At 45.5% G+C, this 21,625-nt stretch overlaps 3 protein-coding genes across 3 annotated transcripts; all 3 read right to left on the bottom strand.

Annotated features, from left to right (window-relative positions):
• Positions 1-6,549: 6,549 nt before the first annotated feature.
• Positions 6,550-7,569, bottom strand: LOC111208166. Its single transcript, XM_048749694.1, has 2 exons — positions 6,990-7,569; positions 6,550-6,899 (listed from the first exon to the last, which is right to left on the bottom strand). Exons 1-2 carry the CDS (start codon positions 7,567-7,569, stop codon positions 6,550-6,552), a joined length of 930 nt encoding a protein of 309 aa, XP_048605651.1.
• Positions 7,570-16,486: 8,917 nt separating this feature from the next.
• LOC125584461 lies at positions 16,487-17,406 on the bottom strand. Its single transcript, XM_048752948.1, has one exon. It carries the CDS (start codon positions 17,145-17,147, stop codon positions 16,539-16,541), a length of 609 nt encoding a protein of 202 aa, XP_048608905.1. The 5' UTR covers positions 17,148-17,406; the 3' UTR covers positions 16,487-16,538.
• A 1,602-nt stretch (positions 17,407-19,008) lies between these two features.
• LOC106410646 (tubulin beta-2 chain) lies at positions 19,009-21,260 on the bottom strand. Its single transcript, XM_013851195.3, has 3 exons — positions 20,714-21,260; positions 20,346-20,615; positions 19,009-19,856 (listed from the first exon to the last, which is right to left on the bottom strand). Exons 1-3 carry the CDS (start codon positions 21,105-21,107, stop codon positions 19,168-19,170), a joined length of 1,353 nt encoding a protein of 450 aa, XP_013706649.2. The 5' UTR covers positions 21,108-21,260; the 3' UTR covers positions 19,009-19,167.
• Positions 21,261-21,625: the final 365 nt, after the last annotated feature.

A 21,625-nucleotide genomic window follows, 5' to 3' on the forward strand; every position in this document is an offset into this window, starting at 1 on the left:
AAACATTGGCCCTGCTGTGGCCTCCCCCTTTTTTTAAAAAAAAGAACGCTTTCGGATTTTTCACTTTGCTCTAGTTTCTCCGTAGTGGACCCTTTAGCTGTGTACTAGACTTGTTTCCGAAGTAGGATTTTCGTCAATGATCCATTTCTTGAGAGATAGCAGGGTGCTTCTTTCAGAATCGTGGGTTTAGGAGTCGGGACTATGGGGAATGGACCTAGATCTACTTTTTAGATAAAGAGGTCATTCTTGGGCTCTGAACCCGGAGGTTTTGAGCTAAAGTATGGACTCTTGGAGTCTTGAGATTGCTCTTATAATCCGGAGGTTGCATGAGGACCCAGAGATCGTCTGGGGACCCGGAGGTTTTGAGCTAAAGTATGGACTCTTGGAGTTTTGAGATTGCTCTTGTAATCCGGAGGTTGCATGAGGACCCAGAGATCGTCTGGGGACCCGGAGGTCGCGGAGGAGCCTGGAGGTTCTCCCATAGATCCTGAGATCGCATTCGGGACCCAGAGGTCCTCCTAGACCATGAGGTCTTGTTTGGGACCCAGAGTTCCTTCTCTAGATCTTGGGATCATGACTGGAGCCCAGAGGCGGTGTAAGAACCCAGAGATTCTTTGATAGATCCGGAGATCTTAGTTGCAATCCGGAGGTTTTCGAGATCGTGATTGGACCCTTAGGTCGTGTGAGAATACAGGGTTTTTCCCATAGATCCTGAGATCGTATCAGGACCCTGGTGTTTGCATTTGGACCCTGAGGTCGCATGGGAACCCAGAGGTTCTTAGGGATGTAATGACCCCGATGCGCCCTAGGCTGCACAGGGGTTCTACCCTTTTACTAAGATCATGTTTAGGCCTCTGAGGCCGTATAGTAACCCGTAGGTTTCGTCCTTAGATCCGGAGATCTTCGATTGGAACCCGGAGGTTCTTGAAGTTGTAATGACCCCGATGCGCCTTAGGCTGCACATGGGTTCTAGCTTCTTTTTGAATTTATCTTTGGAACCTTGAGGCCATATAGGAACCCGGGGATTATTCCTTAGATCCTGAGATCTTTGATTGGAACCCAGAGGCTATAGGGGAACCTGGAGGTTCTTCCTTAGATTTTATACATAGGACCCGAAATCGTATGGGGAACCGTGGCCTCTTTAGATCGGGGCCTTGCATAAGGACCCGGAGTTTCTTGGGAACCCGGAATATTTGCTTTCGCAGGGACCGTACTCCGCCTTCCTAGGCAAGACTACTACCGGTACCTGTTTGCATTTCGCATTCTGCTGCTCGGAAGCTAGCCACTATCGAGTTCGTATATTGTATTCTACTTCTGCATGAAGTCACTGACATGCTTTAAAGGGTGCTGGTGTGGGTGTTATGACCCAAGTGCAAGGCTTCGCTGCTTTCCACGTCTGGAGAAGCTGGATTTTGATTGCTCCATGTATTTCACAGTACTTTTGCAATAAATATACCATGTGTTCTCTGTATTTTGTAGCTCGTAGTGTTTTAATACAGGTACTTTTCACATTGGTACTCTGGGGACCCCGATGCGCCTTAGGCTACACAGGGGTTTTAGGTAGTTTCGACAGCATACTCAGGCTTCCACATACCCATTCCTGCTTTATGTCTCATACCCATTTTAATTTTGTGGTCGTGCCACTGTGGTCGTGCCACTTTTGCAAGGGTTTGCCAGGATCGGAGGTCGCTGGAGACCTGATCCAGCTCGTATGCCCCTTTAAGTATAATGATATCCCTTCTGCCTTTATAGTCGGAACTATTTTATTATAAGCTTCGTCCGGAGACGTTTAGCATACATAGGAGTAGGAAATCATAATGCTTAAATAGTATATAGTAGTATAATAGAAATCATGGTCCGGGGACCGTATTAAAAATGATAGGCTTTGAGGTGCAGGGCGTTCCAGCAGCTGGGTTGTATTTTACCTTTGCTATATTGCAGCTTGTAGGCGCCTGCTCTCCACACCTCGATGACCTTATAGGATCCTTCCCACCCGGGGGTGAGTTTCCATGTTGTTTTTTATGCTCGTCGTAGAACCCAATGCCCTTGCTGGAAGATCCTGGTTCTGACTTTCTTGTTGTACGTCCTGGCGACGTCTTGCTGGTAGGACCAGTTTCTTAGCCGAGCGGCCTCTCTTTTTTCATCGAGTAGGTCGAGGCTAAGCATCATCAGCTTGTCGTTCTTCTCCTGAGAGGTAGACCCTGAGACGGTTGTTCTCACGTGCATCTCTGTGGGTATAATGGCCTCAGAGCCGTAGACCAGCGAGTAGGGAGTTTCCAGTGTCGCAGTTTTGGGAGTGGTCCGGTAGGCCCAGAGGACTCTGTGTAGTTATTCCGCGCACTTCCCATGAGAGTCCTCTGATAGACCATGGGTTTGACCAACTTTCACCCATGGTTTATCAGTGTTTTAACTATTAATTATTATATTATAGAGTCTATTTAGTATATTTATAGGATCAGGAGTGATTTGGAGATAAGTGATGATTTTGGGGCATTTTGGAGATATTTGGAGTAAGCACCCGAGATGACCATCGAGCTCGACCATCGGTCGATATTGAAGAGGAATGATGGATCGATGTTCACATCAGAACATCGATCGACAGCGAAGCGCGCAGAAAGCCCGTTTGGTCATAGCCGACTTGAAGCCCAAGTCTTCACTAATTTACAAGATTACCCCTGATGAGTTTTAACCTAATTATATAAGCTTTGCCACCATGTTAGAGGCAAAGTGTGCTTTCTTGTTTTACTATTGTTCACAGCAAAGGTTTTCTAGGATTTTGATAGATTGGAGAGAAGATCCAAAGTTATAATTGTGATTGGAACTCCATTGATATCTATTTACTATTCTAATGAAGTTTTCATACCTTATTGCTGTTATGAATTGTTTGGCCATGTCTGAGTAGTTCTTTTGTTATATTTTAGGGTTTAAATAGGTTATGAGGGATTATCCCCAACTATAGATTGCTGAGTTGTGATAATAATCATTAGGATTGTCATTAATGCTTGATTCTAGATTAGCTACCTAGAACTTGCCCTAGGATTGTTAGATATAAGCAATAGTTTTAATCTCATCCTGAAACCATTCTAATTGAGCTAAGATTCTTGCTAGAGTTAGGCGAGAGCTGATCTAGTGAGCTTAGTGAGCACATTCAACCCGCGCATTAACGCTTGACCAATAGCGTCGATCGATATTCAAATAGAATAATCGGCCGACGTTTCGAATAGGGTATCGATCGATATTCTTATAGAATCATCGATCGACACTGGTCAATAGACGAACCTAGAAAGCGAGAGCCTAGTGGTTCGTTTATAAGTGTTGAGCTCTACATTATCATGCATGCAACTCATTAGGTATCTGTAGGATTATAATTCCAAGTCTCCTGAATAAAAACCCTAAGTATAGCTATTTCCTTTTAAGCACCAAAACCTCAACCAATCAATCGAGCAATTACTTGCTCAACAAACTGCAACTTTACTTTTAAATCAATTAAACCACCTTACTTAACAAATCCAATTAGATTTATTAGGTTCCCTAGCTCCTTGTGGATTCGATCCCTAAGTACTACAATTGAACCTCTTATTTGAGAGAGTAAAATCACTCCTTAGGGTAATTTGAGTGAGATCACCCTCAGAGTCTTTTTTTAAGCATGTTGACCACGGTTTTGTTCGTGGACTCGGCTTGTCTGTTAGACTGGGGGTGTCAGGGTGTGGCGAAGGTGAGATTTATGCCCCAGTCCTTGCAGAACTCCTTGAAGTTGTGGCTCGTGAACTGGGGTCCATTGTTGGTGATGATCTCGGGGGGGATCCCGAAGCGAGTGATTACGTTGGTCCACAGGAATTTTTGGATCTGGAGATCTGTTATCTAGTTGAGTGCTTCTGCTTCGACCCATTTGGAGAAGTAGTCAGTGACTACCAGAAGGAAGACCATCTGCCCCGGCGCCATAGGGAATTTACCTACTATGTCCATGCCCCCACTTTCTGAAGGGCCACGGGGAGCTTATGGATTTAAGGTTCTCCGGAGGAAGTTTAGAAACTTGAGCATGCCTCTGACATCGGTCGCAGTGTTTGGCTTGTCTGTTGGCGTCGGTGGCCATTGTGGGCCAATAGTAGCATGCCCTTCTAGCTCTGAGCACCAGGATTCTGCCGCTAGAGTGGGATCCACAATCTCCTTCATGTAGTTCTACAAGGATTTTAGCGGCTTCTCGAGGTGTGACACACCTTAGGTACTGGCCTGAGAAGGATCTCCGGTATAGATTCTCCTGGGAGATAGAGTACCTTGCGGCTTGCTTCTTAATTATTCTGGCCTCGTTGCGATCTTCTGGGAGAATGTTGTTCTCTAGGTACTGGACCAGGGGGGTCATCCAGGTTTCGCCTTCTTCGACAGCGGAGACCTCCTCTAACTGGGGTTCCTCCAGGGTGGCTGGCCATTGAAACACAAGCAAGGATATGCTCATCTGGCTGTTTGTTTCGAGGGCGGACCCCAGATTTGCCAGGGCATCGGCTTGCGAGTTTTGTTCCCTGGGGATTTGAGTGAGCTTGCAACTCTTGAATTTCTTGATCAATCGTTGGGAGACCGCCATATACTGGATCATGTTGTCGTCCTTTGCTTGGTACTCTCCTTGTACCTGGTTGATTATTAGCTGGGAATCACCGAAGACCTGGATGTTTTATGCCCCAATTTGATGGGCGAGTGTTAGTCCTGCGATTAGGGCCTCGTACTCGCTTTCGTTGTTGGTTGCTTTGAAGTTGCATCTCACGGCCCTTGAGGTCGTGTTACCTGTCGGCGAGGTAAGCATTATTCCCACTCCGGCTCCTCTGACTTGCTGGATCCATCAACGTGCAGGACCCATTCTCCCTCTTCCTTGGTTTCGCTTTGGAGGCGGACTTCTTGTTCCAGAGCCGAGAGCAAGTTTGGGGAGAATTCGGCCAAAAAGTCTGCCAGGACCTGTGACTTTATAGATGTGGCAGGTCAAAAGATTACGTCGTACTCCCCTAGTTCCACAGCACATTTAGCTAGGCGTCTGGAGACTTCGTGTTTGTGGAGAACCAACTTTTTAGGGAAGGAGGTGACGACCACAATTGGGTGAGCCTGGAAGTAGGATCGCAGCTTACGAGTGGCGACTATCAGGGCTAGGGCCAGCTTCTCTAGATGGTTGTAGCGGGTTTCCACATCCAGGAGAGCCTTACTTACATACTAGATTGGTAGTTGTTTGCTTCCCTCCTCGCGTATTAGGACGGCGCTTACAGCATGCTCCGAGACTGCTAGATATAGCAGCAGGACCTCGCCTAGTAGTGGCTTGGATATGAGAGGAGGAGTGGTGAGATACGCCTTAAGCTCATGGAGAGCGGATTCGCACTCTTCTGTCCACTGGAAGTCCTTTGGGTTTTTGAGGGTTCCAAAGAAGGCATGAGATTTGTCGGAGAGTCTAGAGATGAATCTACTCAAGGCCGCTATTCTTCCTGTTAGCCTTTGGAACTCCATGACGTTCTTCGGGGAAGGGATCGAATGAATGGCCCTGATTTTCTCCGGGTTGGCCTTAATGCCCCGGTGGGTTACAATGTACCCGAGGAACTTGCCGGAACTGACCCCGAATGAGCATTTAGCTGGGTTGAGTTTCAAGTTGTGCTTTCGGAGAGTGGAGAAGGCTTGTTGCAGGTGAGATATGTGGTCCTCAGCCTCTAGGTACTTGACCAGCATGTCGTCGATGTAGACCTCCATGGTTTGCCCTATCTGGTCCGCAAACATCATATTCACCAGTCGCTGGTAGGTTGATCCCCCGTTTTTCAAGCCAAAGGGCATAACCTTGTAGCAATAGATCCCTCTGGACGTCATGAGGGATGTTTTCTCCTGGTCTTCCGGATGCATAAGTATTTGATTATAGCCAGAGAACGCGTCCATGAAGCTCATCAGCTCATGCCCCGCGGTGGCGTCGACCAGCTTGTCGATATAAGGTAGAGGGAAGGGCCCTTTGGACAGGACTAGTTGAGGTCCGTGAAGTCTATGCAGACTCTCCACTTCCCGTTCTTTTTCTTGACTACGAAGACGTTGGGTAGCCATTCCGGAGATTGCACCTCACGAATGAACCCCGCGTCAAGCAGGCTTTTGACTTCGTCGTTGATGATTGCGTCCCTTTCGGGAGCAAACTTCCTCATCTTTTGTCTGACGGGTTGATGTAGGGGATCCACCTTTAGCTTGTGCATGATGATCTTCGGGTCTATCCCAGGCATATCTGCGTGGGACCAAGCGAAGCAGTCGGAGTTAGACCTAAGGAAGTCTATTAACCTCCTCCTTAGTTGGTCAGCTTAGAACCGATTTTGAGATGTCGGGTTTGATCTCCTTCGGTTAATGGCACGTCGTCCATTTCTTCTACCTCCGGTTCCTCGGTGTGATGAGCCAGAGGCTTGCTCTGTAATTGCTATAAGACCTTGGTCTTTCCCTTCAGGGTAGTTTGGTAGCAGGAGCGAGAATACTCTTGATCCCCACTGATCGCCCTTATGCCCCAGGGTGTAGGGAATTTCACCATCTGGTAAAGAGTCGAAGGGACGGCTCTCATGCCATGAATCCAGGGCCGTCTATCATATTGTAGGACGAGTCGCAGTCAACAACAATGAACTTGGTTAACATGTTGATCCCTTCAGCGTATAGCGGGAGGGTCACCTCTCCGGCGGTTTGCTTGACTTCTCCGCTGAACCCTATGAGTGGGGTTATCCTCCAAGTTAGAGCACTTTCCTCCAGCCCTAGATCCTTGTATGCGGCCTGGAAGATGATGTTGCTGGAGCTTCCATTATCTACCAGTATCCTTTTCACCAGGCCATTCGCTACAGTGAGCGATATGACCAGGGCGTCGTGATGTGGGGTGAGAACCTTTTCCTGCTCCTTGGCCGTGAAACTTATTTCGTCTGTACCCAGGAGCAGGCGTTTTGGCTTGGCCGCCTTTAGGCTGTGCTAGGCGTTCCAGGTGGTTTTCTTTGCGGATGCATGGCTTATACCGCTGATCTCTGAACCGCCCGATATGACATGTATCACTCGGTCCAGTCGAGGTGGCGAGATGGGAGCAACTTCATTGGGCTTCCCCGTTGTCTCCTTGCTTAGATGGCTCTTGGCCTTCTCGGAAAGGAACTCCCTGAGGTGTCCTTTCATAAGCAACTCATTGACCTCGATCTTCAGTGCGAAGCAGTCCTCCGTTTTGTGACCGTGGTCTCGGTGGAAGTCACACCAGAGACTAGGGTTCCAGAAAGAATCGGGTGCTTTCATCTTCTGAGGCCACTTGACCTGTTGGCCCATCTGCCTCAGAACATTGATCAGCTCCGGCCTTAAGACGGAGAGGTGAGAGATGTCTGGCCACGTGGACACTGCCATCCCTTTTGCCTTCTCGATCGGCTTGTTCTGGTATCTGCCCCGGTTTCGATTCCCAGAGTCCCTGGCTAGTCTTTGAGAGGGTTTCTCGTCTCGCTCGGTTCGGTTTGATCTGATTGTCTTGGGATCTTGATTTTGCTGCGCCTTAGCGCGACTGGTGACATCCTCCTCCCATTTTACCTCCGCCCAAGCTCGGGATAGGACGTCTTCCATGGTTTTGCACTGGTATTTTTTGCACTGGTATTTGGTTAGCTCCTTATAGAGGTCCCCGTCGGGGAGCAGGCCTTTCTTGAAGGCAGAGATAGCAGTGGGGATGCTGCATTCGGGAATAGCCACCTTCTCTTGATTGAAGCGGGCTACGCAGCCTCGTAGGGGTCCGTCCGGTGTTGGAGGATTTCATAGAGGCCATCAGTGGTTTTCTCCAGGTCCTTGCTGCTGGCGAATTGTTCCACGAACTTATCGCTGAGAATCGCGAAGGAGGCTATGAACCCGAAGGGTAGGTTGATGTACCATTGCAGAGCGGGTCCGGTCAGGGTTGAACCGAACCCTTTGCACATGGTAGCTTCACGTGACTCCTTTGGGAGTGCTACGGCGAGCATCCTTTGTCTGTATAGGGCGACGTGGTCGTCTGAATCAGTAGTGCCGTCATACGCCTTTATGCTGGGGAAGGAGAACTTCCTGGGCATCTCGATCAAAGTGATCTCATTCGTGAAAGGAGTATCGGCATAAGAGTCGGGGTTGCTCTTCCGAATGGGGGGAGCTACCCCTGGGAGCCTTTCTACCATGGACTGCATGGCATCGAGCCTCTTGCAGAACATCTGCTCCAGGTAAGTGACCATAGGAGATTCCGCTTTCGTTGCTCCGTCAGGTGATTCCTTATCAGGTTCTGGCTCAGATTCGCTGTCTTCCACGTCGTAGGTCTGAGCATCCTTAGCCTTTTCGCGCGTTGATGTGTCTCCTTTCGATGCCGTAGGTGGGAGGTCCACACCCGTTCCGGAGTTGGGTGTCTCCAGAGTCGGCATGGGGCGTACCTAAGCCCGGAATCAACGCTTCTTGTTACTCGCCGTGTTGAGGGCTTGGTTCTCATCACAGAGGTTAAGATTCTCCAATTCAAGCTGGCTGAGCTTCTCGGTGCTCTGCTCCAGTTGCTTGGAGTGTTCGTTGAGCTTCTCCTTCAGGCTCTGGACTTCTGAGGAGAGCTCGGGATTAGCCTCCTCCCGAGTTTTATGCAGCTCGGTTACATGACTTTGCAGAACATCGAGATGCCTCTGGAGTTTGGCTTCTCTTTAGGTAGCTTTGGGTAGCTCATTCTGCTCATCCACCGCCATTATCACGTAGTTTAAATTACTCCCCTCCTTCTAGCGCCAAACTGTTAGGGGATTTTTGTGTAGGATCTTTGTGAGTACCACGGAATGATGGATAAGGCTTTCATTTCGTATGAGTTTTATTAGATGAACAAGCCGAAGCTACAACAGATTGGTGTATAAACCCTAGTTCTAGCCGCCTAGCTCTAATCTCTAAGTCTTGAAGTGTCCATCCCTTGCTTTAGGGTTTAGGTTCCCTTTATATAGTCTTCTTAAGGCGGGCCTTAGTCGGTTGGAGTAGGTTAAACTCTTCCATATTCGGAAATATGGAAGGTTCTCCTTACTGGAAGTTTTTCTTTTCATGGGGGAAGGGGCGGTCCCTAGGACCGGACCCGGAACACTTCGTAGCGGGGACCCGGAGTGCCTCCTAGCGGGGACCCAGAGGCCGGTGTCCTGCCTGGGGTATGGAGAAATTCAATACCTGAGTATTTTTCTCCAATAATGTGGCATTCTTCAGTTGGATGAAGCTTTCCTCGTTTATCGTGAGGGGCGTCAATGAAGAGTCGCGTCTTTTAAATGATGATGTTTCCGTTGCTTTTTAGGTTTCGGAAGTTGTGTTTTCCTTCTTTATAAATTTGCTTCATCTTCTTCTTGGTTTCTTTTTTCACCATTTGCTTTGCTATTATCTCTCTCTTCGCCGGTGATTTCTTTCTTCTATTGTTTTCTTCATTATGAGGATCGAGCGAGTCTTTCTTCTGCTTCTGTTGATGATCGCATGGATTCCCCGCGATCTTCTTCGTCTCATCCTCCGTCTCCTGTTAGTGTGAGGGGTTGTAATCTAAGGACGATAATATTCCGATCGCTTGTCGTCCTCTCTCTCGCCGTGATGAGGGGGGTTCTCTTTGTCGGAGTGTTCGGGCAACAACGGTAGGGGAGCAGAGTTCCAGTCGTGTTCCGGTTCCCCAACTTGTTGATGAAGATGTCGTTAATCTCGAGGATGACGACGAAGATGTTGCAGCTAACGCGCCGTTGGAGGACGTTCCTCCGGTGGGGATTCCCTCTGTTTTGACGCGCGCGATGCTTGTCAGTATTGCTAGGACTTGTCGCTTTCCGAGGCAGTTGCAAATGCGTGCCCCAAATGACGATGAGAGTCTGTGGACTCCGCCTCCCGGATGGATGTGTCTGTACGAGGCGTTCTTTACTCATTCACGCCTCTGGTTTCCTCTTCCCCGTCTCCTAACGTCTTATGCTGCTGCTCGAGATATAGCTCTGACTCAATTTACTTCTGCTGCTATGCGAAACGTGGTCGCCGCTCTGGTTTTGGGGGCCGAGGTCGGCATTGACGTTGATCTCCGCTTCTTTGAAGAGTTAGCTAACATCAGTAAGAATCCGGGAACTCCTAATACCTTCTATATAAATATCAAATCTTGTTACAGCATTCTTAGGGGGAGGGAGAATAGGGCGCACGAGTGGTTCCAACGTTACTTCTTCGTTCGGATTGATTCGACCTCCGTAGCGGATCTTGATGCGTCCCTGAGGGGGACTTGGAATCCCTCGCCTAGTGAGTCTCTTGTTTTATACCTTTCTTCGTTGTGGTTTGCGTGTGACTTCATTTTTGTGCTTTTTGAGATTTTTCTAAAACGTCATCCGATTTCGCTTCCCCCGCCGGCGGGTTTTTCTCATGGAGTCGAGAGGATTCGTGAACTGGGTGTTCAGCAATGACCCCAATTTAATCGCGATCGGATTTTCCGCAGTGTTCCGCGCATATCAGCCGGTACGTTCTATCTCTTGTCTTTTGTGAGTAGGTATTGTTGTAGTTTTTGCTTACTTTAAATTTTCATTTTTAGCTGTGTGGGGTACCGCTTCCGACAGTCGCTCGGGTCGTCGAGGGAGGTCTCCGTTATCCTCGCTGCGTCCTCCTTCTCCTGTGTCGTTGCGTGGGACCGCTCGTTCTCCTTCAGTGCGGACGGGGGTGTCCGTCAAGATATCCCTTCGTACGCAGACGTCATGAAGGAGGAGATGACAAGTTCTTCCCTGCGGGTAGGAAACAGGGGAATGGCCAAATCCAACCCCTTGAATCGTGATACAGAGCCCGAAAGGGCGTTTGGTGAATCTGGTGAAGTAAATCCGGCTGCTGCTGGGAGTGGAGAGCCGGTTGGTGCTGAAGGGGGGGGGGCTTTCCGGTGTGGCCCCGACGGGCGGTTTCATGGCTCATGCTATTCGTTCCTCTGTTCGGGAGGGTCGAGAGTCCAGGTCTCTGAAGCGCCCTTCTGAAGACATCGTGGTAGGAGATATTCCTGAGGAGAAGAGGTCTCGACGGGACCCGTATGCTTGGGTGTTTTGATATAACTGGGACACTCCGTTTGTGAATGATGAACGTGCTTGCGCCAAATACTTCTGTCTCCCGAGGAATGCTTTTACGAACAACCCTGATGCTGACGATTTGGTGAATGCTCAAGAGTTCAAGGATATGGCTGGTTCTAATGCTCAAGTTCTTCTTTTTCCTTCTCTTTTGGATGAAAATTTTTTTCATTCTTTGCTTAGTCTTCTTTTCTTGGTGTAGTCGAAAGCTCATGCGGTGCGGCTCGTGTATCTTTACGAAAAAGACCTGAAGAGGGTGCGAGCTAAACTGGAGGACGTATTTACTGAGAAGGAGCTGTGTGATAACCGCATGAAAGAGCTGGAGGTCACCGTCGATGGTTTGAATTCCGCTTTCGAGACTCTTCGGGCGGAGCTTTGCGTCGTCCAGCCGTGAAGCTATTCTATGATCTCAGATTGGTGATCAGCAGAGTACTCTTGGTGCGAGGATTGATTACCTTGAAAGGAGTCGTGAAGCTTTTCTTTCTTTTGCTCCTTTTATGTTTCGTTGCGATTCATCTTTTCTTCTTGAGAGATACGCTCGGCTTTTCGGGTGTTTCTGAGGTCGAGACTCGGCTCAGTTTATCACGTTAAATCGAGATTGACAATACTCGTGCGAGATGGGCTCGGCTTATTCATTGAGTATTAAACCACCGACGATGCGGGTCTAGGCCCGGCTTTTATCACCCTAGTTCGAGTTGTTAGGTCGAAGTTAGGGAGTGTGGTTTATTTCGCCACTGCATCCGTGGGGAACGCGTTTTTATCGAACACCTGGCCAGGGTGACGATGTGAAAAAAATTTCTGCTTTTTCGAAAGATCTTCTTTGATTTAGGATTTTTTTTGGAGTTATGGCTGGACTCGTAAAACGAGCTCCCTACATACCCCGAAGAAATCAAGCCATTCGTAGTTCCCTAGTTTTTTTTTTTTTTTTGACGTCACTAGGAGGGGCTTCGTCTTAGTAATAGTACTTCTTGAGGTTTACTGCGTTCCATGAGCGGGGGACCGCTGTGCCGTCCATTTCCATGAGTTGGTAGACGTCGGGTCTAACTATTTTAGAGATCAGGTATGGACCTTCCCCGTTTGCTCCGAGCTTTCCCGCGGGTTGGCGAGCCATTCCGAGTATTTGACTTCCATTATGGAGCCGGCATTTGTAAGGCGTTCTACTTCCACGTTTACTGCCGCTGCGCGTTCTGGCCCCAGCTTTCTTCTTTTTTGTTTGACCAGTTTATAGGTTGTATCGACGTTTAGCTCGTGGCAGATGATGCTGGGATCGATCCCAATCATATCGGTCATTTTCCATGCGAAGTTGAAACGTTTTCTTTTAGGAAGTCGATCAACTCGGCGCGTATGTCTGGACTTAACTTGCTCCCTATTCCGACGCGCCTCTCCGGATGTTCGTCGTCGATGAAAACTTGTTCGATGGCTTCTCTCGGGGGTTCTCCCGTTCTGGTTTGTTCTGTGGGAGTTTCGCTGATGACCACATTGCACGCCTTTCTGATTCTCATTTCTTCGGGTCCCATAATGGAGCACGCTCGTGCAACCCCGTGGCTTCCTCTTAGTATGTATGTTCCTATCGCCGTCCGGAACTTCAGGCATTGGTAGTACGAGCATGGCACTGCCTCTATGTCGTGTAGCCACGGCGTTCCTAGGATGATGTTGTAGACCGCAGGTTTGTATATTATGGTGAACGTCGTGATTTTCGTTACTCCGCCCACATGAACAGGTAGCTTTATTGTTCCGACGGACATCGTTGTTTCTCCGGCGAAGCTTGTTAATGGTCGGGTTTTGTGATATCAGTCAAATTACCCTAAGATTAATTACTCTCTCAAATAAGAGGTTCAGTTGTAGTACTTAGGGATCGAATCCACAGGGAGCTAGGGAACCTAATAAATCTAATCATCATTGTTAAGCTAGGTGATTTAATGATTTAAATGTAAAGTTGCAGTTGTTGAGCAAGTAATTGCTCGATTGATTGGTTGAGCTTTTGGTGCTTAAAAGGAAATAGCTAGACTTAGGGTTTTTATTCAGGAAATTTGGAATTATAATCCTATAGATGCCTAACAAGTTGCATGCATGATATTGTAGAGCTCAACACTTATAAACGAACCACTAGGCTCTCGCTTTCTAGGTTCGTCTATTGACCAGTGTCGATCGATGCACTATTTGAAACGTCGACCGATTATTCTATTTGAATATCGATCGACGCTATTGGTCAAGTGTTAATGTGCGGGTTGAATATGCTCACTAAGCTCACTAGATCAGCTCTCGCCTTACTCTAGTAAGTCTTAGCTAAATTAGAATGGTTTCAGGATGAGATGAAAGCTATCGCTTATATCTAACAATCCTAGGGCAAGTTCTAGGTAGCTAATCTAGAATCAGGCATTAATGACAATCCTAAAGATTAATATCACAACTTAGCAATCTATAGTTGGGGCTAATCTCTCATAACCTATTTAAATCCTAAAATCTAACAAGAGAACTACTCAGACATGGCCAAGCAATTCATAACAGCAATAAGGTATGAAAACTGCATTAGAATAGTAGATAGATACTAATGGAGTTCCAATCACAAATAATTTGGATCTTCTCTCCAATCTACAAAAATACTAGAAACCTCTGCTGTAAAATCAGTAAAACAAGAAAGCACACTTTGCCTCTAACATGTTGGCAAAGCTTATATAATTTAATTAGGTTAAAACTCGTCAGGGGTAATCTTGTAAATTGGTGAAGACTTGGGCTCTAAGTCGGCTGAGACCAAAAGGGCTTTCTGCGCGCTTCGCTGTCGATCGATGTCAAGATGTGAACATTGATCAATTATTCTTCCACAATATCGACCGATGGTCGAGCTCGATGGTCACCTTGGGTGCTTACTCCAAATGTCTCCAAAATGCTCTAAAATCATCACTTTCCTCCAAATCACTCCTGATCCTATAAATATGCTATATAGACTCTATAATATAATAAATAGTTATTAAAAACACTTATAAACCATGGGTAAAAGTGGGTCAAATCTATGGTCTATCATTTTGGGTTTATGTTTATAACCTCGGAGCTCCATTTTCTGCAAGGTTTCTCGGAAAATCAAGTTTACCGAGCTTCCGGTGTCTACTAAAACTCTGGATACTTCGCAATCCGCGACCATAACTTCTATGACCAGAGGGTCGTTGTGCGGGAAATTCACTCCTTCAGCGTCGGCATCATCGAAGGTCATTGTATCGCCGTTCATGGTCGGGGCTCCGAAGGTTTTTGTTTCCTTTCGGTTCCAAGCATTCCAGCGGTTTGCGATGTCGCCTCTTCTTTGGTGCGCCAGAATGGATCTGACTGAGTCGTTGCATGAGGCGAGTCCACCCATGATTATGTTTATTCGTCTTCGAAGATAAGGCGGGGCATCGAGTTCATTTTCTCTGTTCCTCTTCTTTCCTCGCTCGTTTGGTCCGGGATTCTCCCGTCTATGTTGTTGTCTCAGATTCCAGAGATTCGGGGTGCTGGACCCTGGCGGATCATCGTTTCTGATCGCGATCTCGCCTTTGTGATATTTTGCGAGTAGCAATTCTTTCAGTTGTCTGCACTCGGTTGTCTCGTGGCCTGCGCATCGGTGATACTTGCAGTACAACTGTTGTTGTGCAGTTGACGGAGCGTTCGGCGGTGGTCCTCCTCCTATATAGAGTATTCTTGCTCCGTCCCCTTGACTTCGCCTTTCCGGATTTCTGTTGTTCCTTCTTCTATTTGTGTGTTCAAATGCCGGGGCGCGCGCATTAGTGGTTGTGTTGGGTTCTTGCGGGGTTGGTTCAGTCGAAGCGCGTAACTGGACCAGGAGGTCTCTGAGGATCCAGACTTGCTCTGTCAGGGCCGCGGTCATTTCTCGGCGATTCTCATTTTGGGGTGTTTGGTTCGTCATTTGAGACCTCTGACTTCTGATGGCTTGAACCTCTGATCTGATTTGTAACCTAACCACGAGGCTTTCTAGTTCGTCGATTCGATTGTGACATGCCGCTTGAGCCTCGTTTGTTACTGTGGCCCTGATTTCTCCTTCTTGGCTCGTTTCTTCGATTCTGCTCAGTAAGTATCGGAGCACGATTAAGGAGTTGTACCCTGTCGCGGCAGGCGGACTTTGAGGCATGTCGATTGGCTGTCCGACTAGTTCGGCTGGTGGTGAGAGAGGGGAAGTCGGGCTTCTTGGGACGTAGGATGTTTCCGAGTCAGAAGCAGTTGCATCGTCTGCTTCAGAAGAGATTGGTAGGGATGGCATTTCGGTCGGCTTTATTTCGTGCGTTGGAAACCTTTCAGCCCCACGGTGGGCACCAATTGTTGAATCCTAAATCCGGTAACAGAGGATTAGAAGACTAAACAAATCTTAAGTGAGATTAATAAGGGGCCAAAGGTTTCGTTTATTGAAGTGTTTAGCAAAAGCCGAAGAGAAAAATACAAAGAACTCGTTGTCTTGAAATCGAACTCGGGAATAATTCTTTCTACTTTATCTCTCTAACTGTTCTCTCTCTATCTCGCTGCCCCTCGTTTATTGAGCATCCCTTCTCTTTTATAGGCTTTAGTTGTGTGGCTTGCGGGTGCGTCATGATTACTTTCTGACTCGCTACAGTGATTGGCTGAGCTGTCAGCGGGTAGTTTCGGTGCCGTAGTAGAGGTCTCGACCTATTCATTTATGCTGTTCGGTGGCGTGTGTCAGGTCGTCCTGGGGAGTTCCCGAAGCAATGATGATGCTCGTCTTAGGCCGTGCTCTATCTTCGGGCCTTCATGTTTCGTGAGTGGGCTTCTCCTTCTTGGCCGGGCCGAGTCGACTCCTGGGCGTCGACTCCTGGGCCTTGGTACTTTGACAGGGCCCATATCCAACACTAGAGAAGACAATGATGCTAGTGGAAACAACTCGCTGGACGCATCTAGAGGAAACTGGTGGCAAGGCATATTCTCTTACATAATGATCTTTGTTACATGTTACAATCCCATATTCCCATGTCTTTCTTTGTTTCCTTCTAACATTCCCCATATCTCTCTATTTTTGCAGGTTCACTTTATTATTAGAATCTTCTTCCCAAAGTATGAAGAACATCAAATCACAGAACGATTTCAATTCTGCGTATATCTTTCCTTGTTTGACTTGTTTTGAAAGAAACTGTATCAATGATGCTTTATTAGTCTCTCTGTCTAATGTTAATTCAAAGACTAGTTTTGCGTACTTAAAAACATTCGAGTTCTGCATGAAATGGCAGTTAAACCTAAAAACTGAAGCAGAAACAACAGAGATGATTGTCTGTGGCCATCTAATCTGAAACTCAATCATTTAAGCGAATTAGCATTGTAGAGATCCAAAAAAAAATATGATAAAGCATACAGGACAAGGAAGACAGTATATTTGTGTTTCTCTGTTTAGAGTTAAGTCAATTTTTATATATTTTTGTATTTCAACTCTGCGTGATGTGGCAGAGTAACTCAGAAAGATTTATCTCAGGAAGTGATCTAACTCAAATCTTTAATAAGAAGTGTTGTAGAAATATCAATAAAGTGTTAATAAATGAAAGCGTAGAGAACAAGTAAGACATAGATAAGAAGTGCAGAAGGAACAAGCACAACAAGAGGAACAATAGCTGCAAGCGTGTTAAAGCTTTTCGTACATTCTAAAGGCCCAAGCTTGACCTGAACAAGATCTACTAAAGCCATCGTCAAGAACCCACATCCCAAAACAGATCCAACACACGAAGCCACGATTCCAACTCTCAAAGCCGCCAAATTCACGCGCCCCATTCCCGCGTTTAGCACCCGCGCCTCCTCCTCAACGATGCTCCCGTTGGTCGTTGTCCGGATTGCTTGCTTGAGAGACATAGCGATGAGGCTGGAGAAGAGAAAGAAGCTGAAAGAGTAAACGTGGCTTGAGACTAGCCTTTCCGCTAATACTGGGCCTTTTGCGGCAATACATCGGCGAAGATGTTGGTTTCCGGCGGCGGCGGAGGAGGAAACCGGGAAGGTGATGTTTCCGCTTGTGGTGAGGCCGAGGAAAAGAGCGAGCGAGAAGAGGGAATTGACGTTCACGATGCCGTCAAGAGCCGTGACGTGGATTAGCGTAGTTGGGAGGAGCCGTCGCCGGAGGTATGCCACGGCGTTACCGGAGATTGCCATCTAATAGATTTGAATTGTTGCGCTCGCTATACACTTTTGAGGGAAAAATATAAATTTGTGTTGAACACATAATGGTGTGTTTTTCTTTTGGTCCGGAAAGACTGGAAGAAAGAGTGTGTAGCGTAGAAGCCAAGGATTGCGTGTCGTCTCTGATCAGAAAAAACGACGGGACAGGCGATGATGGGAAACGTGAACCGGATTTTTCGATCTACTTTGCTGATCACCTTTTGGTTATTTAGCGAATACGCAAAGTATTCAACACAAGAGTGCATTATTTATTGACTATTGTCCTACAAAAATAAACGTAAAGTAGAAAATTAAGTACACAAAAACGTGAATCTAAACGCAGGAATCTTTAAGTGGAAGTCCTTAAAAAAAAAAAGTAAAATAAATAATCAGTGGATCCCACCAAAAGGTAAAGATTTAATTCTTAAAATTCTTAAATAAATATTATTTCTGAGTGAATCCCTGCACTATTTGCGGGTCACCACGACTACGTGGCGGCCCGTGAATGGTCATCTTTTTTTTTCTTTTTTTTTTGAAAAAAAAAAATCTAAAATATCGAGGATTAATCCGAAATGCTCTTGTCGCTAAGGACTCCAATGAGTCTCACCGTTGCGCATGCTCTAAAAACATAATTATAGCTGAGTTTGGTGGTACGGTTTCTTAGGAAACTTTTTTTAATTTTTTTTTGCCTGATAATAAAAAAAAAAAAGTCAAATCGAACAAATCGCGGACCACCACGTGTTAGTGGAACCCGCGAACACTGCAAGTAACACTTCAAAATCGGTCTTTATTTCATTACTTTTGTAACCTATTCTTACTCTTTTAGTGAGGTTCACATCATTAGAAACCCACTAACCACCCGCGGTAATGGTGGTCTAAAACACGTACAACAACAACAACAATCCAGCAATCTTAACATTTTACCAAAAAAAAAAAGAAAAAAAAAACAACAATCCAGCACAATTGAATGTTAATTTCGGAAGATGAAGAATTAGATGATTTGTGTTATTTTTGCGTGTCCATTGTAGGGATTAGGGAACAAGGGTGACTTGCTTTCTTCACCAGAGTTTCTTTTTCTGCATTTACTTCTACAAAACCATTTATTGATCAAACTGAAATTACGAGAATGCGCAGCCGAAATGAAAGATGAATGAGTAGACGAATAGAATATTACGATTCGATGGTAAAAAAAAAAAAAATTATTAGGGAGAAAGCTCGATGTTGGAGATGGCGAGTAGCCTTAAAAATCGCTTGGTATGATCTAAATATTCCCCTTATGTAAATTGATTATTGTAAACCCGCAAGTGAAACTTAACTATTCGAACTTGTTTGACTTTTCAATGATATTGTTCATTTTAGAATATTTTTATAATAATATATTTCATATACATATATATATATATATATTTTCTTATTATTATTATTTTTGGATTTTATTTTATTTTTCTTGATTTTTTCTGAATTTGTATCAATTTTTAGAATTTATATTGAATTTTTATATAATGTATTTGTTTTTATTAATTAAATGAATTACAAATTATTTTTTAAAAAGTAAACCGTTCCGTGACCAGTTTTTACCTGCTAATAAACAGTAACCGGTCACAATTTTGGCATGTGCAACAAGTAAGTCAGTTTCGATGTTTAATATGTTATTGAAACGAATTTCAGTGTTTAAAGTGTTAGACGTTTAACTCCAAGGTTTAAAGTACGAACTTTTACCAAATTTGTGGTTTTTTATGCAATTTTCCCTATATATATATAACTTTTGGTCAATATTAGTATATTCTAAAACGTATAAAACATTGCCCAGACGTTGGATTAATGGAATATTGATCAAACCAGAGAGGGAAGGAAATAGAAAGACCGAACCAAATTGAAGTACAAAAACAGCACACCATAAGTCAACAAGATCCAGAGTTTGTCAATACAAGCAGTAAGAAAACCTGCAACTGGTAGTTGAGGCTTTCTTAATAAAAACAAATTTGACTACATAGGTTTTTAAAGCGAATACGCGCTAGTACTCCTCCTCTTGTTGGTATTCTCCTTCTTCCTCATCCTCGTACTCGCCTTCTTCATCTGCAGTTGCGTCTTGGTATTGTTGGTACTCTGAGACAAGATCATTCATGTTGCTCTCTGCCTCCGTGAACTCCATCTCGTCCATTCCTTCGCCTGTGTACCAATGCAAGAAAGCTTTCCTCCTGAACATGGCTGTGAACTGCTCACTCACACGCCTGAACATCTCTTGGATCGATGTTGAGTTCCCAATGAAAGTGGAAGCCATCTTCAGACCAGTAGGTGGGATGTCACAGACTGTTGATTTCACATTGTTGGGAATCCACTCAACAAAGTAGGAAGAGTTCTTGTTCTGCACGTTCAGCATCTGCTCATCGACTTCCTTTGTGCTCATCTTGCCACGGAACATTGCGGAGGCTGTGAGGTAGCGGCCGTGTCTTGGGTCAGCAGCACACATCATGTTCTTGGAGTCCCACATTTGCTGGGTGAGTTCAGGGACAGTGAGGGAGCGGTACTGCTGAGAGCCTCTTGAGGTGAGAGGAGCAAAACCCACCATGAAGAAGTGAAGACGAGGGAATGGGATCAGATTGACCGCAAGCTTACGGAGGTCAGAGTTAAGTTGACCAGGGAATCTCAGACAGCATGTGACACCAGACATTGTGGCAGATATCAAATGGTTCAAATCACCAACTACACAAAAGAGAGAGCCAAACACATATATGAGTTACCTCATCGTCATATACGTAACACAAACATGTATATAACAGGAGCACAACATGGAGCTTGAAGAAATCACTACAATAAAGAGCAGGGAGTACAGTCAATAAACATGTTCTTCTATGCAAGAAGAGGATTCTTAATATCACTTATGTTACAAGAAAGTACCAAATAGTCACATGACCTTCACCAGAAACTATTTAGTGATTAGTATAATAGAATCGTAGCTTCAGTATCAATGCAAATTAAAAAAAAAAAACAGAGCCAATAACACAAGACAAGGATGGAGCACAAGAAACAGTAACAAAACAATATGTAACAGAGATGAAAGCATGAATGCAGTGGAAAATTTGCAGAAATAGAATTGCTATAAGATAAAATGGCCAAATCAAGTTCACAAAGATCAAAACACATGTAAAGAGAACTCAACAGATCAAAAGATTCAGGAACAGGAGGACTTACAGCTGGGGGTAGTGAGCTTAAGAGTCCTGAAGCAAATATCATACAAGGCCTCGTTATCAAGAACCATGCACTCATCAGCATTCTCAACAAGCTGGTGAACAGACAAGGTGGCGTTGTAAGGCTCGACGACAGTGTCAGAGACCTTAGGCGAAGGGAAGACAGAGAAGGTCAACATCATGCGATCTGGGTACTCCTCCCTGATCTTCGAAATCAACAAAGTACCCATCCCAGATCCAGTTCCTCCTCCCAAGGAATGGCACACCTGAAACCCTACAACAACCAAAAACCCACCCTCACAGTTGAAAAGTCAAAAGCATAACAACCAACACTAAAATCATCACAGATGTAGAAGAAGAGTTCTATGTTACCTTGAAGACAGTCACAGTTCTCAGCTTCCTTACGAACAACATCGAGGACGGAGTCAATAAGCTCAGCGCCTTCAGTGTAATGTCCCTTGGCCCAGTTGTTACCAGCACCAGACTGGCCGAATACGAAGTTATCCGGACGGAAGGTCTGACCGTAGGGTCCAGATCTGAGACTGTCCATGGTTCCAGGCTCCAGATCCATCAGTACAGCACGAGGGACGAATCTTCCGCAGCTAGCTTCGTTGTAGTAGACGTTGATGCGCTCTAGTTGGAGATCTGAGTCTCCCGTGTAACGACCGGTTGGATCTATGCCGTGCTCCGCGCACACGACTTCCCAGAACTTGGCACCGATCTGGTTACCGCATTGGCCACCTTGGATGTGAAGGATCTCTCGCATTTTCGCTGGGTGAAGGAAGGAGGAGAGGAGAGGAGAGGGATAGATCTAGGTTTTCTTAGATACAGCGAGCTAGAGAGAGTGTGTGTGACTGAGTTTTATAACAGAGGAGTTTTTATTTTTATTTTTAATATTGCTCAGTTTTATTATCTTATCGCCTTGTTTCCTCCTAATATATATATATATATATATATATATATGAGGCGCCGATTTGTTTTTTCAAAATTTGAAAATAGTCTGTTTCCTTTTTTCCCTTACAAAAAAGATAGTCCATTTCTTTGTGGAGTCTTGTTTTTTCTTTAAAAAAAGTCTTCTTATTAAACTTTTTTTGTTTAACTGGAAAAAAACCTACAAAACCAGGTCCAAACAGATTGAAAAAACGGCCATGATCATCGGGGTCCGTTACTTGGGTCCTTATGGATTTTGGGCCGAAAAATAAATCGAAAATGGGTTTAATTTTCCGGGATGGGTCTTAACTAAGGTCGATCTTATGTCGTCCTTCCTTGCCACCTGTCGAGTGG

This window comes from Brassica napus, chromosome C3 (assembly GCF_020379485.1).
Source record: "Brassica napus cultivar Da-Ae chromosome C3, Da-Ae, whole genome shotgun sequence".
Classification (NCBI taxonomy): Eukaryota; Viridiplantae; Streptophyta; class Magnoliopsida; order Brassicales; family Brassicaceae; genus Brassica; species Brassica napus.